This window comes from Synchytrium microbalum (genome assembly GCF_006535985.1).
Source record: "Synchytrium microbalum strain JEL517 chromosome Unknown SmJEL517_scf0049, whole genome shotgun sequence".
Classification (NCBI taxonomy): domain Eukaryota; kingdom Fungi; phylum Chytridiomycota; class Chytridiomycetes; order Synchytriales; family Synchytriaceae; genus Synchytrium; species Synchytrium microbalum.
In genome coordinates, this window is record NW_022158398.1 from 123,246 (window position 1) to 141,996 (window position 18,751).

The following is an 18,751-nucleotide window of genomic DNA, read 5'->3' on the forward strand; positions in this document are numbered from 1 at the left end:
GGAGTGCTGCTGGCGATTTTAAGATGTGGTGGGAGATCCTGTCAGGACAACGTGCATTCTAAATCACTTAATGCGCGTGATATAGCAGCATGTCTCCAGCTGAGAAGATTCGAAAGATTTGTTTAATACTAAACTGTAACTTTGTTCACTTGCCAAAATATAAACACTTTGATACTTGATACATAAATTTCGCGAATGTTTGGTAGTGATTTTGTGAGATGACTTGATGTGTGTCATTACTTTGTTGGGAAAACCTTCCATTCACTTTTGCTCAGTGCCGCAAGGAGGAAGAAAAGAACACACAACTACTATCAGAAACCTTGCAGATAGTGTTCGCTAACTGATAGTACAGTGAGAACTACTAGATCCCTTGCAAATCCACTCCATCGTATTCAAATGAGTGAAGTTAAAAAATCTGTAAAGAGCAAAGGGTTGGTGAATCCTCACTGCGAACCACTGGAGATGCCAGCCGATGGGTAAGCTTTATGTTACATAGTAAACAGCTCAAATTGAGTGTCATCTTGTCGAAAGTTTCTTAATTGCAGCTACTGACCGTCAACATTGGAATTGTGCTTTAGATTTAAGACATTTGACGATTTCTACCCGTTCTATCGTAAGACCCCAAGAACCGCTTTCTTTACTGGCAGTACAGTCCTAACATGATCAAACTCTTAGTTGGTGAACATTCGCTAGCAGTAACAAGGAGATTTCATGTCATTGGTAAACGTTTGGGACACATATTGCGATTAATGCACAAACGAATGAGCGTATGTTGACACTTGGATCTCTAAAGGCACAACTACCATGATGGGCATCATCGCATACGCTGTAACTTCGCAAAAACCTCGATTACTTCCTCTCGCCATCTTGCAAGCTTACAGTAAGTTTTCTTTGGATCGACCAGTATCATCGAACGCTGAATGTAACAGTGATTATTCCGTCATAGCATGGTCGTGGTTCTCGCACTTTGTATTTGGTAAGCAATTGGGCTTGTACATATGACTTTGAACAACTTTGTGGCAAAGCTAGTACAATCTTTCAAAGACACTGGTTGTATCAGCTCACATCTCACGTCCACAATAGAGGGAAACAAACCAGCAACATGGACGTACCCAATATGGAGTGCGATGGGCGATTTCAAGATGTTTTACGAAGTAATCTCTGGCCAACGCTCAGTCTAAAATTATATTCGTTCGAATTAGATGCAACAATGTATAGACTTATTTATGAGAACAACCTCACCCATACTGTACACTGTTTTGCACTGTTTGAACAAGGTTTGTGCGAGACTTTTTCTTGCTTGTTTGTTTAATTTAACATAACGAAACGAGGCTTAGAGAACGATTTCGGTTGTGTCGTGGAGACGTAGATAGCACTTCGGGATGTAAGATAAGCAAGCAGTTCGGGAAGATGAATCGACTGCTTGATACATTGAGATGTGTCAACGATTGTCATGCGATATGGTCCACAGGTTAAGGCAGTCGTCGGAAACCTTATCACGAGAGCGTCTAGATAAGGCAATTTGGTGTGAGTGAGGCATCATGACATCAGCATCAGCCAACCCAAGCCAAATTGGGTAAATGCGCTGGATAACCGACCAGTTCGTCAGACAGACCAAGAGGCAATGCTGCGAGGAATGCGGAAGCCAAGAAGGACGTCTAGTGATGTGAAATGCATAAGCAAATGTTCATTTATGTATATGTACTATGAGAGTTTGCGTGCTACATATGAAAGGCACTTTAAAATCTCTATTCTACAATTTCGGATACGTCAACTCCTTCAACAGATTAAACATGCCAAGACGCGTTACGGCATCATAGTCCTCAGCCCTCTTCACAAACACCATCCCGCTAAACCCAACTGAATTCACACTAATCCCATTCCAACTTTCTTCACGACGAGGCACAATCAGCATCCACCGACGCGTCATTAGGAATGCATATGATGGCGGTAGCGGCTCTGGTGTTTCTATAGTCGGATCCGTGGGATTTAGGTATGGACTATAGTCCTGTCCAGAGTTTTTGAAGGCTGCCAGTAAAGTTTCACGGTAGATGACTGTGAGCGTTTTTGCATCGATAGATGGTGGTATGAAGACTGCTGCATGTGCGAACGGGATAGAGGGTATTTGGAATGGTTTTGCTGCGGGGTGAAGCGATTCCATTGCATTCACCAACACCTCCATTGGCACCCCGTGACTGTCAACTGGTATGACTTGGATATGCTTATGCAGGACACTAATAGATACTCATTTAGTCAGCATTCGCTCAGTCAGAAACTTCCACAACGTGTTTTACCTGGCTCCTGACATGTGTCCGCAGTTGAAGAAGGCCAGAGAGTTTGACATGGAGTCCATGACATCCAAAATCGACTTAAAGTCACTCTCAGTCAGCGGATTGTACTGATTCTGAAAGTCTGTTTACCCGGTGAGCAACCAGTGTGAAACCAACTTGACAGCAGGGCTTCGTTACCTCGAGTGGTAATGAGCAAGTGGTCTCTCACGATACAATACTTGTTGAAGAGTATGTTGTGCGTGCCATTCAAGGTATCCACATATAGCTTTTCATCGTATGGTAAGAATGGGTTGAACTTGGCTGATGGTTCCCTTGCTTTTGCAGCGGATGATGCATTTGGCAAGAGCGAATAAGGTTTGGATTGGAGAGACTCTAGTAGTCTCAATTGGAACTATGAAGATGAACAAATATATGAGCTCGGATTTGTGGTAAAAATGAGTGGAAGGCCCCCGAAGCCTCACCGATATTCCGGGGGTTTTTTTGTGCTCACCATCACTCCATCGGAAGGCACTTCTTTAATAATAGTAGATGTAAATACGATTGCTCCCAATGAAAGAGCCTTGTCAAATTTCGTCCCTACTCCCTTTAACATGTTGCAAGGTCGCAAGTCCAAGAAAAGAAAAGGTCTTTGAGGTAAACAAGCACTGCCTCTTTGACACATCCAATCCCCTAATATATGCAACTAATTAATGAAGTTGCAGTCATCACGCTCATAAACCGCTAACGATATTCAGAATTTGCTTATCGCACCTCATACAGGCACAAGCTACCGTTCTCTGCTCAAAAGAGAATCAAAATTGTGGCCTGGGAACCCGCTAACTCATATAAATTATATCATCCAACCGAGAGACTGCCAAAAAACAAAGGTAGAACTTTCCTCATCCGCAAGCAAGGAAGGGCATCGATATCGTGGACTCATATATGATCATTCGCATTATAGACTTATCATGGAGCAAACGCCACCTCCCCCATCATCGCCCTCTGCACCAGTTGCATATACATTGAGATCCACGGCATCAGCATCACCAATTTTGAAGGAAGAACAACCCGCAATCCCAGCTATGCTTCCAGAAAAGTATTGCTCGTATTGTAAGACTACATCCAGCCCGATGTGGCGATGGCAGACGGACGAAGGAGGAAACAGGAAAGCGCGATTATGCAATTCATGTGGGGTGAAATGGCAACGGGGAAAACTGGATTTGGGCGTCCCCTTCTCATCAACGAAGCCGAAAGCATCAATCAAGAAGGCCAGAAATGCTGCTGCTCCATACTCGAAACTCCCTTCCAACCGACGAACCTCCATAACGCCAGCCTTGGATGGGTCTGAACATAACAATAATCATAATAGTACCATAACAGCCATCGTCATGTCGGATTACCCAGTATCACCAGCCCCATCATCAGCCGCGTCCGAACATACCTCGGGCTCCGCATCACCAACCATGATTGAATCCACCATCAAATCCAACGTAAATAGTAACAATGCTAGTATGTGGGTACCGCCAATGTCTCCTCTTGTATTGCCAGATGCTAGTGGGGCTTTGGGTCGCGTAGATAGCCTAATACCTGCACCGAACGTAGACAATGTAGCACAACAACAGCCATCTCCGGTAGAGGACTCCAGCATCGAATCACGTATAAAGGCCTTCTCAGCTGCACTTCAAGGTCTACCAGAGGCTAAAGTCGTGGCAGTATATAAATGTATCGAAAAGGAATTGACAAAGGGGCAACAAGCACAGCTGGTTGATGGTGTTGAAGTGGATTTGAACGCGTTGCTAGCTAGCAGTAATGTCTGGGCATCGCTCATCAAGATCCTAGCATGAGCAGTAAATCACAACAACAAAAGTAACCTTGTGCCAGGACAAAGCATTAGGTTTTGGATGGAAATCGCCTCTTTTTTTATATAGCTTTGCACCTCGCTTTTTATATAGTGGTAATCTTACCGCCTGTTTATTGGCAGAAGTCTTGTACACTGTCGTAGTTCGCTTTGCGCTTTTTTTGGTATCTCATTTTTGTTAGCACTCTCAAAACATGGTCTCAACTTGGACATGTATATGTATATAGTCTCGTAACGAAACCGAATATAATTTGAATTCACTACCTCGTTAAATACTCATACACTACTAAGTCCCGTCTTTTTCAAGTCCTTCCGTAATGCCATCAGCCTTAACTTGGATGGGTAATCGAAAGGAGTGTGTCGGTCTATCGGGACGAGTGCATCAAGCTTCTTAAGAGTAGTTGGCAGCTCAAATGTTCCACGGAAGCCCGATTTTTCTGATTCTGACCCTAGCCACGACAGAAGGTGTGTGTTGACAAAAAACTGGCGAGCTTCATTCTTTGTAAGCATATGTTACGGCGTATTAACATGCATTTTATTTATTAAATCTAGTATTATAGACTCCAGACTACTCCAAACATCGAGACTACCAGCGAACCCACGAAACATTCAGCACAACGGGAAGACTTCGAAAATACAACGGGATTCGGAACGTTTACAGCCGATGTCGGAGCAGCTACAGCAGGAACACCACCAACTCCACGAGGACTACCACTTCTAGTCGTAGTTGCTACCGCTACTGCTTGTGTACCATTACCTGAAGCAGTTGGCACGTTTGTGTTTGCTGATGACGGAGAAGGAGCCAATGTTGGTGATGGAGATGCTGATGCTACGACTGTGGAAGAAGGCATTGGTGATGGTGATGCCTCTTTGGCCATATCGGAGGCGGTTTTGCAGGCACTGTCTGCTCCAACCTGCAAAAGTGACGAATTGTATGAGTGAGAAGGGCTCAGAGAAGAAAGATACAAGCTCAAGTCTTGCCTTTACTGTACGGAGTTGCAATGTGAGCTGAGGGTCATCAGGACTAGGTTGGAGAAGGCTCCTGTTAGCGACATGATGATTTGGATGGTCCTCTGAACTAGTACCAGAGATTATAGCAAAGCACTCCTTGCTGAGCAGAGTTGCAGAGGCACTGATAGAATGCTACTGTAGGCGTATCCGTGACCTATTACCACATATTGTGGATCAAGACTTTGTTTGTGTGATGATACATTCACATTCCACTTACATTAGAAGAGCAATCAGACTGAGCAGTAGATGCATTCGTTTGGCATGCAGAAAATTCCGCTGTCCTTGCACATATTTGAGGTGCAGCTTGCTCCCATGTTTTAGAGATCAGGACCGCAAACAAGACGATAAGAATCTCGTGAAGGTACATTCTGTTTTTGGGGTACAGAGAAGTTTGTTATTGTTTCTTTTATACTGGGATAAATACAAGTGCTGCAAAGTTATAACAAATTCAAACACCTCGAGGTTATCACAACGCGAACGGGAATGTCTGTCAAATGTCAAAACAGCGTATCAGCCACGAGTTTCACAGCAGCTTCCCGTTGAATGCAGAACACTTACATCAGGAATTCTACGTGCACCTTTGGGAAAGTGTGGGAAGGCACGATCCAAGGGAGTAATTCGACGTGTCGGGTCAATCATCACGATACCGTCAAATTGTTTGCCAAGGATACAAGCTGAGTAATGCGGATATTGTTCGGTCTTTGGCTAAGGTCAGACATCATCGAGTTAGCCTCGTCGTTTTGCTACAACTCTTCTCAGAACTCACTCTGTATACGACCCGACAAAACGTTCCAGCACAGATTCAGAACGCCTGGCAGCTTCCAACTCAGAATCGACAGGCATCTTGGTCTTTTGCCCGTTAGCTGACTTGACAGTCTTATTCCAGATCAGCATGAATGGATTGGTTCCAACTGCTTTCACGCGGCGATATTCCCAACTGTCTTGGTCTTGCTTTCTGTAAATCAAGTCGGGTCTATTGATTTGATTGGAAGTTAGTGTCCTATTACATCTGAATATGCAGCAAGCTTCTCTTACCGTTGGTTCGTCCCAATTGTTTGCACAAGTGAGGGTTCCAGGATTGGCAACGAATCTAATACTTAAGACTTCACTTTCTCCGTAACGTTCTCTCAAGAGCTGTCCAACATTGACTTCACCTGCAGCAACATTTTGAGCTGCTTCCATGCACAAGGCTTCAAGGCGGCCTAAAATATCATGTCCTACCACGAACGCAACCCATGTCAGTATGTCGTGCACAACCAAGGTGTGAATTGTGAGCTCAAATAACAGCTTTGCTTGGTGTATCGCCCTTGGAAGTATGTTTCAGCTGAATGAAATTCGTCAGATGAGTGTCTCCTATGTTCCACCTGATGACATCTTCATTCAGCATTTGGCGATAGTATGACCATTCAAGTAATGAGGTGCCAGTAGGCTCAATACACACCAATCGACCATATTTTTATTACCTCGGCATCTTTGACGACAACTGCATTCATTTCAGCAACAAATTGCTCATCACCGTCTCGGATGTTCTTTTGGATGTACTGCATTCTTTTCATCATCGGTTTTTTCAAAACTTGTACAGCTTCTTGGTCTACAAACCACCAAGATTCAGCTAATGGATTTTGATAACAAGAGTTCAACTTCAAGATTTTACCTGCAGATTCCACTAGTTCTTAACGTATACAAAGGCTGTATGTTTGCATTTTCGTACCAAATCGAAAGAATGAGCCATGCCTATGAAATACCATTCCGTGAGATCAGTCTGGATTTCCATGTAACTTTTGTTATCTGCATCCAACTTTCACGAGCCTTCGCAGCAGCTTTCACATCCACACACTCAAGTTACTTGATAACAACATCAGCTGAAGCATTCAAAGAATACAAATCCATTCCCCAGAAACCAACTTGTTGATCCACCAGCACTGCCTCATTCTACGATTTCATCCATTTCATGAATGGGAGCATGACTTCGTTGCACCACATCCATAGAGGGAATCGCTGAAAATCCTTCAGGGAATCTAATGGAGTCGAGACTTCTACTGCACCGTGTATGTAGCGATTGATTTGGTAGCAATCTAGGAAGTCTCCTTCGACGATGACTGAGGTGAATGCTTTGTCGGCAATGAGTCTCTGAGTGACGTAGGCTCGTTCATCGAAGAATTGATACGTTCCATGAATCGAGTCCCCTGTGGTGAAAGTCAGTCTTTTTGCTTGAGGTGATCGCATTGACATGTTGACTGACCAATTAGCACCAGTCGAGCATCTCCTACAAGGTGGGCTGATTGAATGGTACAATCGCTGTAACTGAACAAATGCTCAAGATGCTTACCAAAAGATTCGAGTAATTTATCATAGCTTGGTCTTGGTTTGGGAGGTTGAATTGGGTAGTGGAAGGTTTCAATGAGGTTTGCTCTTGTTGAGTCCATCATGATTGTTGAATCTAAATAACGAAGTTAATAAAGTTTCAAAATGTGCGCAGTATAAGCATGTGCATGTTTACACTTGAAGGTTTTCGTCTTTTAGTGTATTTGGTATTTTAGTTGTGGTCTTGCAGAAATGTAGTGCATTTGGAGCATAAGCCAAGTTGACAGCTGAAGCAAGTATGCTAACTTGAGGTGAAGGACGCGAAAAATGGAGTACTGCTCCTTCAAATGTTTGGTCTGCAGTTATAGAATAGGACGATAGAATAGGACAGCTTGAAATCATCTTATGAACGTGAACGGCACAAATCGGCAACAATGATATTCGCAAAAAGCGTTTGGAATGCATTGCTCGGCTCGGGAATTTTCTCCTTCCGAATTACATGTTTTCCTAAGTTTCTTGATTGAGGGCAAAACTTAGATATTCTTTGTCCTGCTCAAGCAGCAACAAATATTCAAGATCGAGAACATCTCTAGTTGATCGTGTCAGTAATGACCTCGTACTTGTCAAAATTCGTTGGGAAAGGCGATAGAATCGCGTCCACCGCCGATTCTCTTCTTCCACCTCTATCGAATGCCGCAGAAGAGAAAACAAACAGCATGGCTCTAGTCAGAGTATCAAGACCAACACCCAAGACTGCTCAAATTGATCTGTCGAATATGAAGGTGACGCTCTTTATGTTTCTAGCCTACTTGGTTGGAGAACGAATGTGGGCTTTCGTAATCGACAGACGAGAATTCAAAGACCCAGTGACTGAATTTTTACTTGGATGGGGGACTATTACCACCGTTGTCATATTGGGATTCTTCTTGTTCCCAGAAGTTACTGTGCCTATTCATTCTTCGTTTACTGCTGGAGGTGAACATGTTCGTTCAAATTGGGATATGAGGAAAAACCACAACAGTGAGTTATTTGATATTGATACTAAGGCTATTGGACACCTATATTAACTTCTCTATGCGTTAGAGAAAAGATGGACAGTCTCAGATGCAGTTTCCCATGCTGCAGTCTCTGGTAGGAATCAACGTTTGCTGCAGTTTATTGTCAACCACATGGCAACTTTCGTCACCATTTTACTGATTTCATGTCGATTAGGTGCCGTTTTGCTAAAGAGATCACCTATTCCAGATATTGCTGCTCGTATCATTGCCTTTGCACTAAAAGCTTCCAAAGTCATTGATGAACATTTACACATAAAGCAAGCAATGGTCGTAGCCAGCACTATTGGTGCCAAGGCTGTAATACGAGCAGGTGTAGCTTATCAACGGGAGCCTGGCTACGGAAAACCAGCAGAAACAACCCATACTACCGAGTCGATGTGGTCACTAATAGAGACATCCCCGATATCGACTAGCACAGAAGAAACTGAGACTTTCAAACTCCCGACGATCTCGAAATGGATTAATCCATTGTCTATATGGACTCCTCAAGAAACTGTATCGAGAGATGTGATTGTAAAGTCCAGTAGTGTGCAATCCGACTCTCCTACCATCTCTCTTGCAAGAGCCGAGCAATTACAACCGATTAAAACAACTGCCGTCGCCGTTGCACCAATACCCAAGTCTTATACATCACTAGCGATTGACACAACAAGAAACTGTGCCATCTTTGCCACAAGGACCACTTACGCAGCTGCTTCGATACCTCTACGCCTTACGGTCGCGGCTGCACTACTGCCATATCAAATGACCAAGTCTGCCGTCAACACCACCACATCTGTTCTCAAAACCACCACCACTCTAGCCTCAAATATGGTCGAACGTGTGGTAGCTCCTGCATACGTGTATCCAGTAGTCGATGGTGTCGTGAAACTCGATGCAGGGGGCATTGTGATTCCATTCGCCGTCAAGAGTTTAAAGGACTTTAGTGAATCTAGATTAACTATTTTGGAAACGAAAGACAAGACTCGGCCTACACCGAAATATCTCACAATCGAATGGGGTGTTGTAAAAGTTGCTTGCATTGCTCCACAAACCTTCTTGGCATTGATACAATTCCTATCTGGACAAGTTACGGATATAAATCATTTTAGTATCGACCACGCTGATGCTTTGTATGATTTGAGAGAGGAAGCTAAGCTTTGGGATGTGAAAGAGTTTATGCAAGTAGTCCAGTCAAAGCTAGTCGAATTCGGATTGCCATCAAGACGACCTTCAATGGCTCCGGTACATGCAAGGATGGATTCGTACATCATCAGGCTTGATGATAAAATCATGTATCTTCCAAGACTACACGTATCCAGACGGCGTGGATCAAAACTTTCTTGTCTTCTCTCCGACCAATACTCGTCACGACCCTTCGACTTAATGGTCCACGATGGTGCCTGTGATCTCCCAGTCAAATCAGTGGACGGCTTCCAAACTATAATGGACTTCTTTGATCTGGAAGACACAACAAAGGATCTTTGGTGCCCAGTCTCTGAGGAAGCTTTGCAAACTTTCTGGCCACACATCAGTGACTATCGCTTAAAACAAGTCATAGCAGAGGCCAAACATTGGGATATCATCGACATTACCTCAGCAGCACAATTAGAGACTTCTAGAAGGCTTGAGGCAGAGTTTGTAGAGTATTACGGCCCAGGTGCAGTCTTCGCTGCCTTCTTCCTATTCGACGTGTTGTCCACTATAACGAGATACACCCGTGGTCAAGTTTTCGAAGCCAACAAGGTCTTATTGAACTTGACGTGCATAGCTTTTTCAATACCCATCCTGACGACAAAACATGCCATGATACGGTTGGAACAACTACGAAAAGTCATGATCGCACTCAAACCTCCTCAAACTACTAGTACACCATCATCACCAGCTCTAGAAATTCCACCTGCAGTAGCAAGCATGATCAAATGGGTAACTTCCGATCGTGTTGGAGGAGATCTACTATCCGCCATTGTATTTGCCTACTTGGCCTTCTCGGTGTACTCCTTCACAAGCAAAAACGCGTCAAACATATATCAGTAAACAGCATATTGTTCATTTTCACCAGCAATACATATCATCAGCACTTTCAGGTTCGTGTAGATTGAGTTCAAAATTATTTTCGTGTTTGTTGTCAAGATCTAGCTATAGGACGCTCCAGTTGAGCTTATCTAAGAACGCGATTTTATGATTTTTGCATTCAATATCATGATCTGAATAGGTTGATCTATCATTGAATGCATTCCTCGAGGTATCCAATTTCGTTGATGTGAACAATAACGAGAAGCTGATGCACTGATTGTAAACAGCAAATATTGAACGTCTCATAATACGCGAAATGTGCACGTCGATCCTTTCTCGTTCCTTCTGGTTGATTCGATGAGTTTGCTTGTGCGGTTGCTTTGAAATGAGTCTTGCTTTTACTCGTAACATCAAACGCAACACATTGTCACATACAAACTCTTGAAACAACAATCAGCAAACCTATAAAGGATGCAAGTAAGTAACCTAGCCACTGAATTAGCACATTCCGCTCTTTTCCTGCATTGTTTTACATTTAAAGAAGGCCTCAAATGGTCAAATATGTTGGGTGGAGCATTTGCGATGGTTTATTGGCGTGCCAAGAGAGCACAGGGAGAAGAAAGAAGAGAGCATTACTTGATATCGATGGATGGACTGAATGAGGATGGGCTACGGATTGCTTCTGCTCACGAATGAAGTCAACATCTTCATCCTCGTGACTGCGCTCAAACGCCACAAACCCGCAATGTTTCTTTGATAAGAAAGTAAAAGCAATATACCTAATTATCAACTAACGCTTCTACTCTCGGTGTCCATCATAGATATTCGTCAAAACACTCACTGGCAAGACCATCACTCTCGAGGTCGAATCCTCAGATACTATTGACAACGTCAAGGCCAAAATCCAAGATAAGGAAGGCATTCCGCCAGATCAACAACGTTTGATCTTCGCTGGAAAGCAATTGGAAGACGGTCGTACTTTGTCAGACTACAATATCCAGAAGGAATCTACCCTCCACTTGGTACTCCGTCTCCGTGGTGGTATGCAAATCTTCGTCAAGACCTTGACTGGAAAGGTAATTTATTCTTCAATATATTTTGCTCGATCGAGTAGAAGCTAAAGATCCATCATTTTTTCTGATAGACCATTACTTTGGAAGTCGAATCATCGGACACCATCGACAATGTCAAGGCCAAAATCCAGGACAAGGAAGGTATTCCACCAGATCAACAACGATTGATTTTCGCTGGAAAACAATTGGAAGACGGTCGTACCTTGTCGGACTACAACATCCAAAAGGAATCCACTCTTCATTTGGTGCTCCGTCTCCGTGGTGGTATGCAGATCTTCGTCAAGACCTTGACTGGAAAGGTACGTGTGCATATAGCATTATCACTGCCATATTCGAATCACGAGCTAAAACTCATTTCATTGATAGACCATTACCTTGGAAGTAGAATCATCTGACACCATCGACAACGTCAAAGCCAAAATCCAAGACAAAGAAGGTATTCCACCAGATCAACAACGATTGATCTTTGCTGGAAAACAATTGGAGGATGGCCGTACTCTCTCAGACTACAACATCCAAAAGGAGTCTACTCTCCACTTGGTGTTGCGTCTCCGTGGTGGTATGCAGATCTTCGTCAAGACTCTCACTGGAAAGGTATGTTATGCAGTCAATGTATGGTTTCTCGTACACTCGATTCAGGAGCTTAACGTTATTACTCAACTAGACTATCACTTTGGAAGTCGAGTCATCGGACACTATTGACAACGTCAAGGCCAAAATCCAGGATAAGGAAGGCATTCCCCCAGATCAACAACGTTTGATCTTCGCTGGAAAGCAATTGGAAGACGGTCGTACCTTGTCGGACTACAATATCCAAAAGGAATCGACTCTACACTTGGTACTTCGTCTCCGTGGTGGTATGCAGATCTTTGTAAAGACCTTGACTGGAAAGGTATGTTTCACGCGCATTGGGCCATTATTGTCGTTTGAACAGGAAGTTAAGATCATTGTTTAAAATAGACCATCACCTTGGAAGTTGAATCCTCAGACACCATCGACAACGTCAAAGCTAAAATCCAGGACAAGGAAGGTATCCCTCCAGATCAACAACGTTTGATCTTCGCTGGAAAGCAATTGGAAGATGGTCGTACTCTCTCTGATTATAACATCCAGAAGGAGTCCACTCTTCACTTGGTTCTACGTCTCCGTGGTGGCTTGTAAGGGTGGTCAGTAGAACTGCTGTTATAGAATCATAGCTTCGCTTTGTATCAGAATATATTTTTCGTCTTCCATAACGCTTAGCTCGCTAAATCTGTGCATCGCGCTTCGTTTGGCTTCTGTATCGTTTTACCTGCGTAAACCTCCGTCTTCCAGCGCTTCGTCGCCTATCGTTCGACCTAACCCTGTCTCGTTTCCTTGTCAACTACAAACGCACGACTTCATGCTTTTGGAAAACGCATTTCAGACAAACCAGAACATCATGAAGGTCGCTCTTCCGACAGAGCACAGAGTGGTCTGGGCGTACAGTGAAGCTCAGATCTCCGCCATCCCACTACTCTTTCAGCGATTCAAGCTCTGGAAGCAAATTATTGCGGTAACCAATTTGTTGGCTGTCAACAACGCGAGCAGAGCCTTGATTGAACTAACGAATTCTACCTGAAAACAGCGTCTTGATCTATTTTTTATCGGCGTGGCAGCTTTGGAAGATCAAAAAGGTCGTATACATACTGGACTGGTAACATCATTAACAAACTTGACTGATGCCTCGACGGGTAAGGATTGACCAGTTCTGTCTAGATCTTCTTCGAAATCCATGTGCAATCAGTCTAATCAACCTGATTTCGTGCTGATGTAGGACTTGGAGACTCTGTTTTGCCTGTTATTCGTGATCTCAGTAACAACTGCTCCAAAGAACACTCGCTGCAACAGCAGAGATTGTTTGCCGAAACAATCAGGAGGCTTCGTGCCCTACGAGCTCAGCTGTCTACCAGGAAGCGGGTATGCTGTAACATCTTGGCTGTGGTCATGATCAAACCTCTTCATACAGACCATCACCTAATTCTGATGTGAAACACTTTACCTCTTCGTAGACAATGAAAAACGATTTCTTGAGAGCATTCCATTCAGTTACTGTTGTTCGAACAAACACATTGGCATGTATTCATTTACATGAACGGGTGGTATCCTCATCGTCGTCCTTGACCAATCCCTACATACCCAACTTTCCACCTCCAAAATCAAACTACTTCAAGCGAAACAAGAACCCTCATTTGATTGACCCATATTTGACTGAACGAGCTCTGAGAGTACAATTAGCTGCTATGGAAGTATCAGAACGAGAGTTTCAAGACTCTGCCACCAAGTTATGGAAGGAGGCTGTTGATACCGAAAAGTCAATCATTCTTGAGTTGGTTGCTATTATGTATCAGTATGAGAGTATTAGCACTTCGTCGAACGCTGCCATTCAAGTGCGTATGAGAGCTTTGTTGGCTGATTGATCTGCATTGTGTCTAATGCCGGTTTTTTGTCTCTATTTGTTTTGTCTGTCACCGATATTGAATACTTATCGCTTTTCTACTTTACAGGAAGTGATGAAAAATGCCTTGATGCCATGGGCTTCATTAGATCCCACCAAAGAAATTCGTGATTTTGGTATCTCCATGGAAATCGATACACCAAATGGAATATGGAATACTCCACGTACTCTACAAGACTTTCCAGTAAGTTATGTTGTAATTTCGATGTTTATTTCACTCTTGCTGTAAAGGAATGCCTCAATCGTCGCTCAATCATTGCTTGCACAAACACGACTTTCAGTGTACTCGATATTCTTTACTAAATCAATCAACAATAGTACTCGCCAATTTCTACAGAAGTCATCAAGTCAGGAATGCTTTTCAGACAAGGAACCATTCGCAAACATATTTGGAAACCGGTGTGGGTTGTATTAACTCAATCTGGCTGGCTACACTGTTTTGAAATGAAGAGACCAGCATCCAACATGTTTCCGTTCGCCTTGACACAATCACGACCAGGATCAACAATCACATCTCCAAGAAGCTCCACATTGCAATCACCTTTATGGTCTCCATCTTCAGACGCGGGTAGCACACCTCATACACGAACAAATAGTATCACACCATCATCAACAAACTCGTCATTCCGTATATCCAATCAAGCTGATGACGCAGCGTCACTACTCTCTGCTGAAGATGGAGTGACAACCAGTTTGACCAAGACTATATTCAGTGTATCGTTACGTAGACCTCGTGTGTCGGCAGAATTAGAACGTGGTAGTGGACATCCTTTTGTATTCAAGGTATCCATTGCTGCCAATCCAAATACTTCGTCTCAGAATACGTGGAGCAACTGGGTGTCGGGTAGTGAGCCAAAGTATGCACTCAAAGCATCTTCAGAGACTGATATGATTGAGTAAGTGTGATTTAGTGCCAGGTTTGTTTTGCCAATCTTCTGTGGGAGTTGTGATGTGTTGTGGTTGACAGATGTATTCAGTGCTAATGCAGTGTCTTTATTCTTTGCAGATGGATTGCGGCTATTCGAAGGTCTATAGAATCGCACATTCCAAGTCGTCCACCAGAGCCACTTTTCTCGCCTGTGGAATTTATCGAGACCCGTATTGATGAAATAGCAGCTGCATTATTATGAGCGCAACGAAGCAGTGGCTGGCTACAAGAGCTCAGTAGTGACCTCTATAAAAAGTCTTTTAAGAACTGTAGGCAGCCTCTTAAATAGGCATTTTGATAATATACAACTCATTTTTGGGAATTAGAACTTGACTTCGTTCGGCAGTAGTTCAGGTTTACTTGATATATTGAACAGTAGTGTCTATGTTCAACTCCACGGCTGTTACAGAGGGGTTGCTTTCTCGTTTTGTGCAAATGGGGTGTATGATACAATCGGTCAATGTTGCACTCAATCTGATGATGAGGCAAGCACCTTATCAATATCAGTAAAATCTGGCCCAGACGAGACCTATTTCCAAAGCAGTATTCAGACAAACTTGTACCAGTTTTTTCTGCCAAAGAGTAACACATACCCATTTCAGCATTCCTTCCAGCTTCGTTCTTGAGATCTGTGGATCATCTTCCTCGACCTAACCAGAGAAAATATACTGTCAGAACAACGGGTTTCCGTCACCAGAATTTGACTTTCGTTACGGGACACGTTGCTTTCTTCACCTCTTCTTCTTCTCTAGGTATCCTCTGCCTCCAATTCATCTGCGCCGAGATATTTCGTGTAGCACGTCTCGCACCAACAATCTTTCGATCATGGGCTTCTATACACCCCTTCCAAGAATTGAATGCTTTCGTAACTGAATTTTGATCAAGTGAGTTGTATGCCTTGATATCAGAATGTGCAGCGATGGCCGATGTCTTGTGTTTGGTTTCCAGGTCTGAGAGTGTTGGGTTTGTGTATTTTGTACGTAGATCTCGATTTGGTACTAAGGCGATGGTTGAAAATAGGATTTTAGTATGGGTGGGCAACAAAACACTGTCTCAACGGCAATGATGACGACGTCACATCACGAAACTCACAGATATCAATCATGTTAACGTCCACATGAGAAGGAGCACCCAAGTATACATTCATAGATGTCTTTTTCAGAGCAGTCAGCAAGTCACGATATAGCAGTAAGAGGGTTTGATAGCGCTGAATGATTTCAGGTCTAGAATCAAGAATGTTTGAGAAATGTTGGCTTCAAAGTGAATAAAAGACAGACTTGCAGGATTATAAAATGATAATATTTTTATGACATAACGTACAATTTGTCATGTTCAGGGTGCCTACCAAGCTCTGCCAATATCCTATCAAGCTCTCGCACAATCAACACAGTCTTTGATCGAATTTGATCTGCGTCCTTGAACCAGGAATGCGTCACGGTAGGAGAAGCTGAAGGGCCTGGTGCTGGAGCTCCTAAAGATGAGCTGGTGCTTGCTGCCATCACTTGACGGTGAACTTCTTTGCAGCTTGAAGACTTGCTGACTGCTGAAAGAATGATGGACCAATGTTCGGACAGGACACGCCAATATGCAAGTCTCACAGGTCAAGTCTCCGTGATAAAATCACGCGAAATGGAGTATGGAGTACCTCTTTGCTCTTTGTCGTGAATCGAGGTGTTTTCTGCATCAAAGATCAATCCAAGGTGGATTCTTTTGGATGAAGCAATTTCACGTGCACGTCAACACCAAACATCACTACATGATTCTACTCGTTCGCGTCATTCATGGTATACATCGCTTTTCGGCGGGTTATTTCCAAAAAAAGACTGTCTTTACACTCGTGAATAGATTTTGCTTGATTGCAGAGAAACGGTGGACGGAAACGGTGAGTGACACTAGATAGGATAATATTACATTGCTGATAATTGTAATTGTACTTTGACTTGACACCGATCGCATGTTAAAATGAAGTGTTTTCAAAGGTCTCACCAAGAAAATGTAGAATTGTTTGTTTTTACTCGTGTCATTTGCGCAAAAGAACGCGCTTCTGTTGCCAAGACAAATCAGAATCATGCATCAGTAGCTTTCCTCATCACTCCTTAAATCACTACCTGATTGTGTCCTGTATCACAAAATCGCTGCCAAACAAGTCCCACGATTCCTTCATCCAACGAGACGAATAATGGACAAAGTACCTCCATTCACATGGACACCATCCGGAGATCCGCGTACAGATCCCATTGGATATCTGGATTCCATGTTGGACGTTTCACGAGTTCGTGAACGTGTTTCCGCGCTGATTCCTTACCAGCTTCAGCTAGCAGATTGGCTCGCCAAAGGTGGCAATTGGCCATGGAGGATATTTGCAAAGTCGGTGGAAAAACATCCGAGTATGTATCATCTGCGTCCATGGATTTCCACGATGTATCCTTGTAAGCCAACATATGTTGAATTAGACAAGGAAGCGTTTGTATACGCTGAGGATGGGAGATCTTGGACTTATGGAGAACTGCATCGAGGTGGGGACCTTTTCTTGAATTCTACGTTTGATCTTACCTTCCAAACATCGCCAACCTTCAAACTTTTCGTAGACTCAAACGCATTCAGCAACATCCTGCTACAGCTAGGAGTAAAGCCCAAGGATATCGTCCCCCTCGTGATGGAAAACAGTCCCGAATTTGTCATCGCATGGCTAGGAATCCTGAAAATCGGCGCCTGTTGTGCAATGATCAACCACAATCTGCGTGGAAACGCCCTATCTCATTGCCTAACAGTGTCGAATGGCAAAGCTATCGTGTTTGGCCCTGCTTTTGAATCTGCAATTAAAGAATTGGGAATTCATAATGATGGGAAACGACTGTTTATTGCCTTTGGTGAGCAGCCTGTGTCGTGGGCTACCAAGAGTTTAGGTATTAAGGATTTGAACGCCATTTCTGGTGCTGACGTGCCTGATGCCATCAAGAAGGCATTTACGGTTACGGATCTGGCAGAGTTCATCTATACGAGGTAACGTCTCAACATAGAATGTTTTAACAAACACGTAATTTGACTCAGTCTCAATATAGTGGAACCACTGGTCTTCCCAAAGCAGTCAATGTCACGCAAGGCCGCATGTATACCGCCGGAGTCGGCTCTATGATTGGAACCAAGTTTGTGGAAGATGATCGTTTCTACACTGGTCTTCCACTCTATCACTCGGCTGGCAACTGGCTGGGAATGGTAGCGTCATTTAATATGGGAATGACTTTTATAGTTGCTAGGAAGTTTTCAGCCAGTAGATTCTTTGCTGATGCCAAAAAGGTATTCTGTTGTTTTGACATTGATCAGATTTTGATTCTGTGATATCGCCAAGACGACTACATTTCGCTGGTCGAATTATTTTCATTCATTCACGATCTGTGATATACTGATTTTGTTCCGCTATTCTTAGTACAACGCAACCACATCCCAATATATTGGCGAACTCGCACGCTATTTACTGGCGTCTCCTCCCTCGCCAACTTTTGGCCGTGGCCACAAGATACGTGCCATGATCGGGAATGGTCTACGGCCTGAAATCTGGCATCAATTCAAGACACGTTTTGGGATACCCATCATCAATGAAATAAGTGAAACAACGCGCAGTGATTTTGATAGTTGTGACAACTAACCTATTCTTTTCATGTATCTACTTTTATGGTGAGTTGAGATCGGTGATGGCAGCTGATTTAGTGTTCTGATCAAGGTAGTACCTCTTGTTTCGCTTTGATTGAAGAGAAAAATAATTAAGGCCATTTCTCTC

General features: G+C 43.4%; 7 protein-coding genes across 7 annotated transcripts; 3 read left to right on the plus strand and 4 right to left on the minus strand.

The window, feature by feature from the left end:
* Positions 1-462: 462 nt before the first annotated feature.
* SmJEL517_g05424 (uncharacterized protein) lies at positions 463-1,181 on the plus strand (the record flags this gene model as incomplete). The annotated part of the gene is made up of 6 exons (XM_031171350.1): positions 463-476; positions 579-613; positions 676-720; positions 794-880; positions 947-976; positions 1,084-1,181. 6 exons carry the CDS (start codon positions 463-465, stop codon positions 1,179-1,181), a joined length of 309 nt encoding a protein of 102 aa, XP_031022691.1.
* Positions 1,182-1,753: 572 nt separating this feature from the next.
* SmJEL517_g05425 (uncharacterized protein) lies at positions 1,754-2,883 on the minus strand (the record flags this gene model as incomplete). Its single annotated transcript, XM_031171351.1, has 4 exons — positions 1,754-2,234; positions 2,295-2,412; positions 2,469-2,682; positions 2,782-2,883. The coding sequence occupies 4 exons, from the start codon at positions 2,881-2,883 to the stop codon at positions 1,754-1,756; spliced, it is 915 nt and encodes a 304-aa protein (XP_031022692.1).
* A 3,133-nt stretch (positions 2,884-6,016) lies between these two features.
* On the minus strand, positions 6,017-6,686 carry SmJEL517_g05426 (uncharacterized protein; the record flags this gene model as incomplete). The annotated part of the gene is made up of 3 exons (XM_031171352.1): positions 6,017-6,112; positions 6,175-6,356; positions 6,581-6,686. The coding sequence occupies 3 exons, from the start codon at positions 6,684-6,686 to the stop codon at positions 6,017-6,019; spliced, it is 384 nt and encodes a 127-aa protein (XP_031022689.1).
* Positions 6,687-7,071: 385 nt separating this feature from the next.
* Positions 7,072-7,568, minus strand: SmJEL517_g05427 (uncharacterized protein; the record flags this gene model as incomplete). The annotated part of the gene is made up of 3 exons (XM_031171353.1): positions 7,072-7,325; positions 7,382-7,405; positions 7,469-7,568. The coding sequence occupies 3 exons, from the start codon at positions 7,566-7,568 to the stop codon at positions 7,072-7,074; spliced, it is 378 nt and encodes a 125-aa protein (XP_031022690.1).
* Positions 7,569-8,051: 483 nt separating this feature from the next.
* SmJEL517_g05428 (uncharacterized protein) lies at positions 8,052-15,175 on the plus strand (the record flags this gene model as incomplete). Its single annotated transcript, XM_031171354.1, has 15 exons — positions 8,052-8,463; positions 8,527-8,574; positions 8,656-10,472; positions 11,318-11,572; positions 11,641-11,868; positions 11,936-12,163; positions 12,234-12,461; positions 12,530-12,726; positions 12,812-13,103; positions 13,176-13,281; positions 13,365-13,507; positions 13,600-13,977; positions 14,095-14,229; positions 14,364-14,941; positions 15,052-15,175. The coding sequence occupies 15 exons, from the start codon at positions 8,052-8,054 to the stop codon at positions 15,173-15,175; spliced, it is 5,169 nt and encodes a 1,722-aa protein (XP_031022697.1).
* A 267-nt stretch (positions 15,176-15,442) lies between these two features.
* SmJEL517_g05429 (uncharacterized protein) lies at positions 15,443-16,472 on the minus strand (the record flags this gene model as incomplete). Its single annotated transcript, XM_031171355.1, has 5 exons — positions 15,443-15,502; positions 15,567-15,623; positions 15,709-15,971; positions 16,066-16,196; positions 16,294-16,472. 5 exons carry the CDS (start codon positions 16,470-16,472, stop codon positions 15,443-15,445), a joined length of 690 nt encoding a protein of 229 aa, XP_031022698.1.
* Positions 16,473-17,152: 680 nt separating this feature from the next.
* Positions 17,153-18,619, plus strand: SmJEL517_g05430 (uncharacterized protein; the record flags this gene model as incomplete). Its single annotated transcript, XM_031171356.1, has 5 exons — positions 17,153-17,360; positions 17,427-17,489; positions 17,562-17,976; positions 18,036-18,270; positions 18,401-18,619. 5 exons carry the CDS (start codon positions 17,153-17,155, stop codon positions 18,617-18,619), a joined length of 1,140 nt encoding a protein of 379 aa, XP_031022670.1.
* Positions 18,620-18,751: the final 132 nt, after the last annotated feature.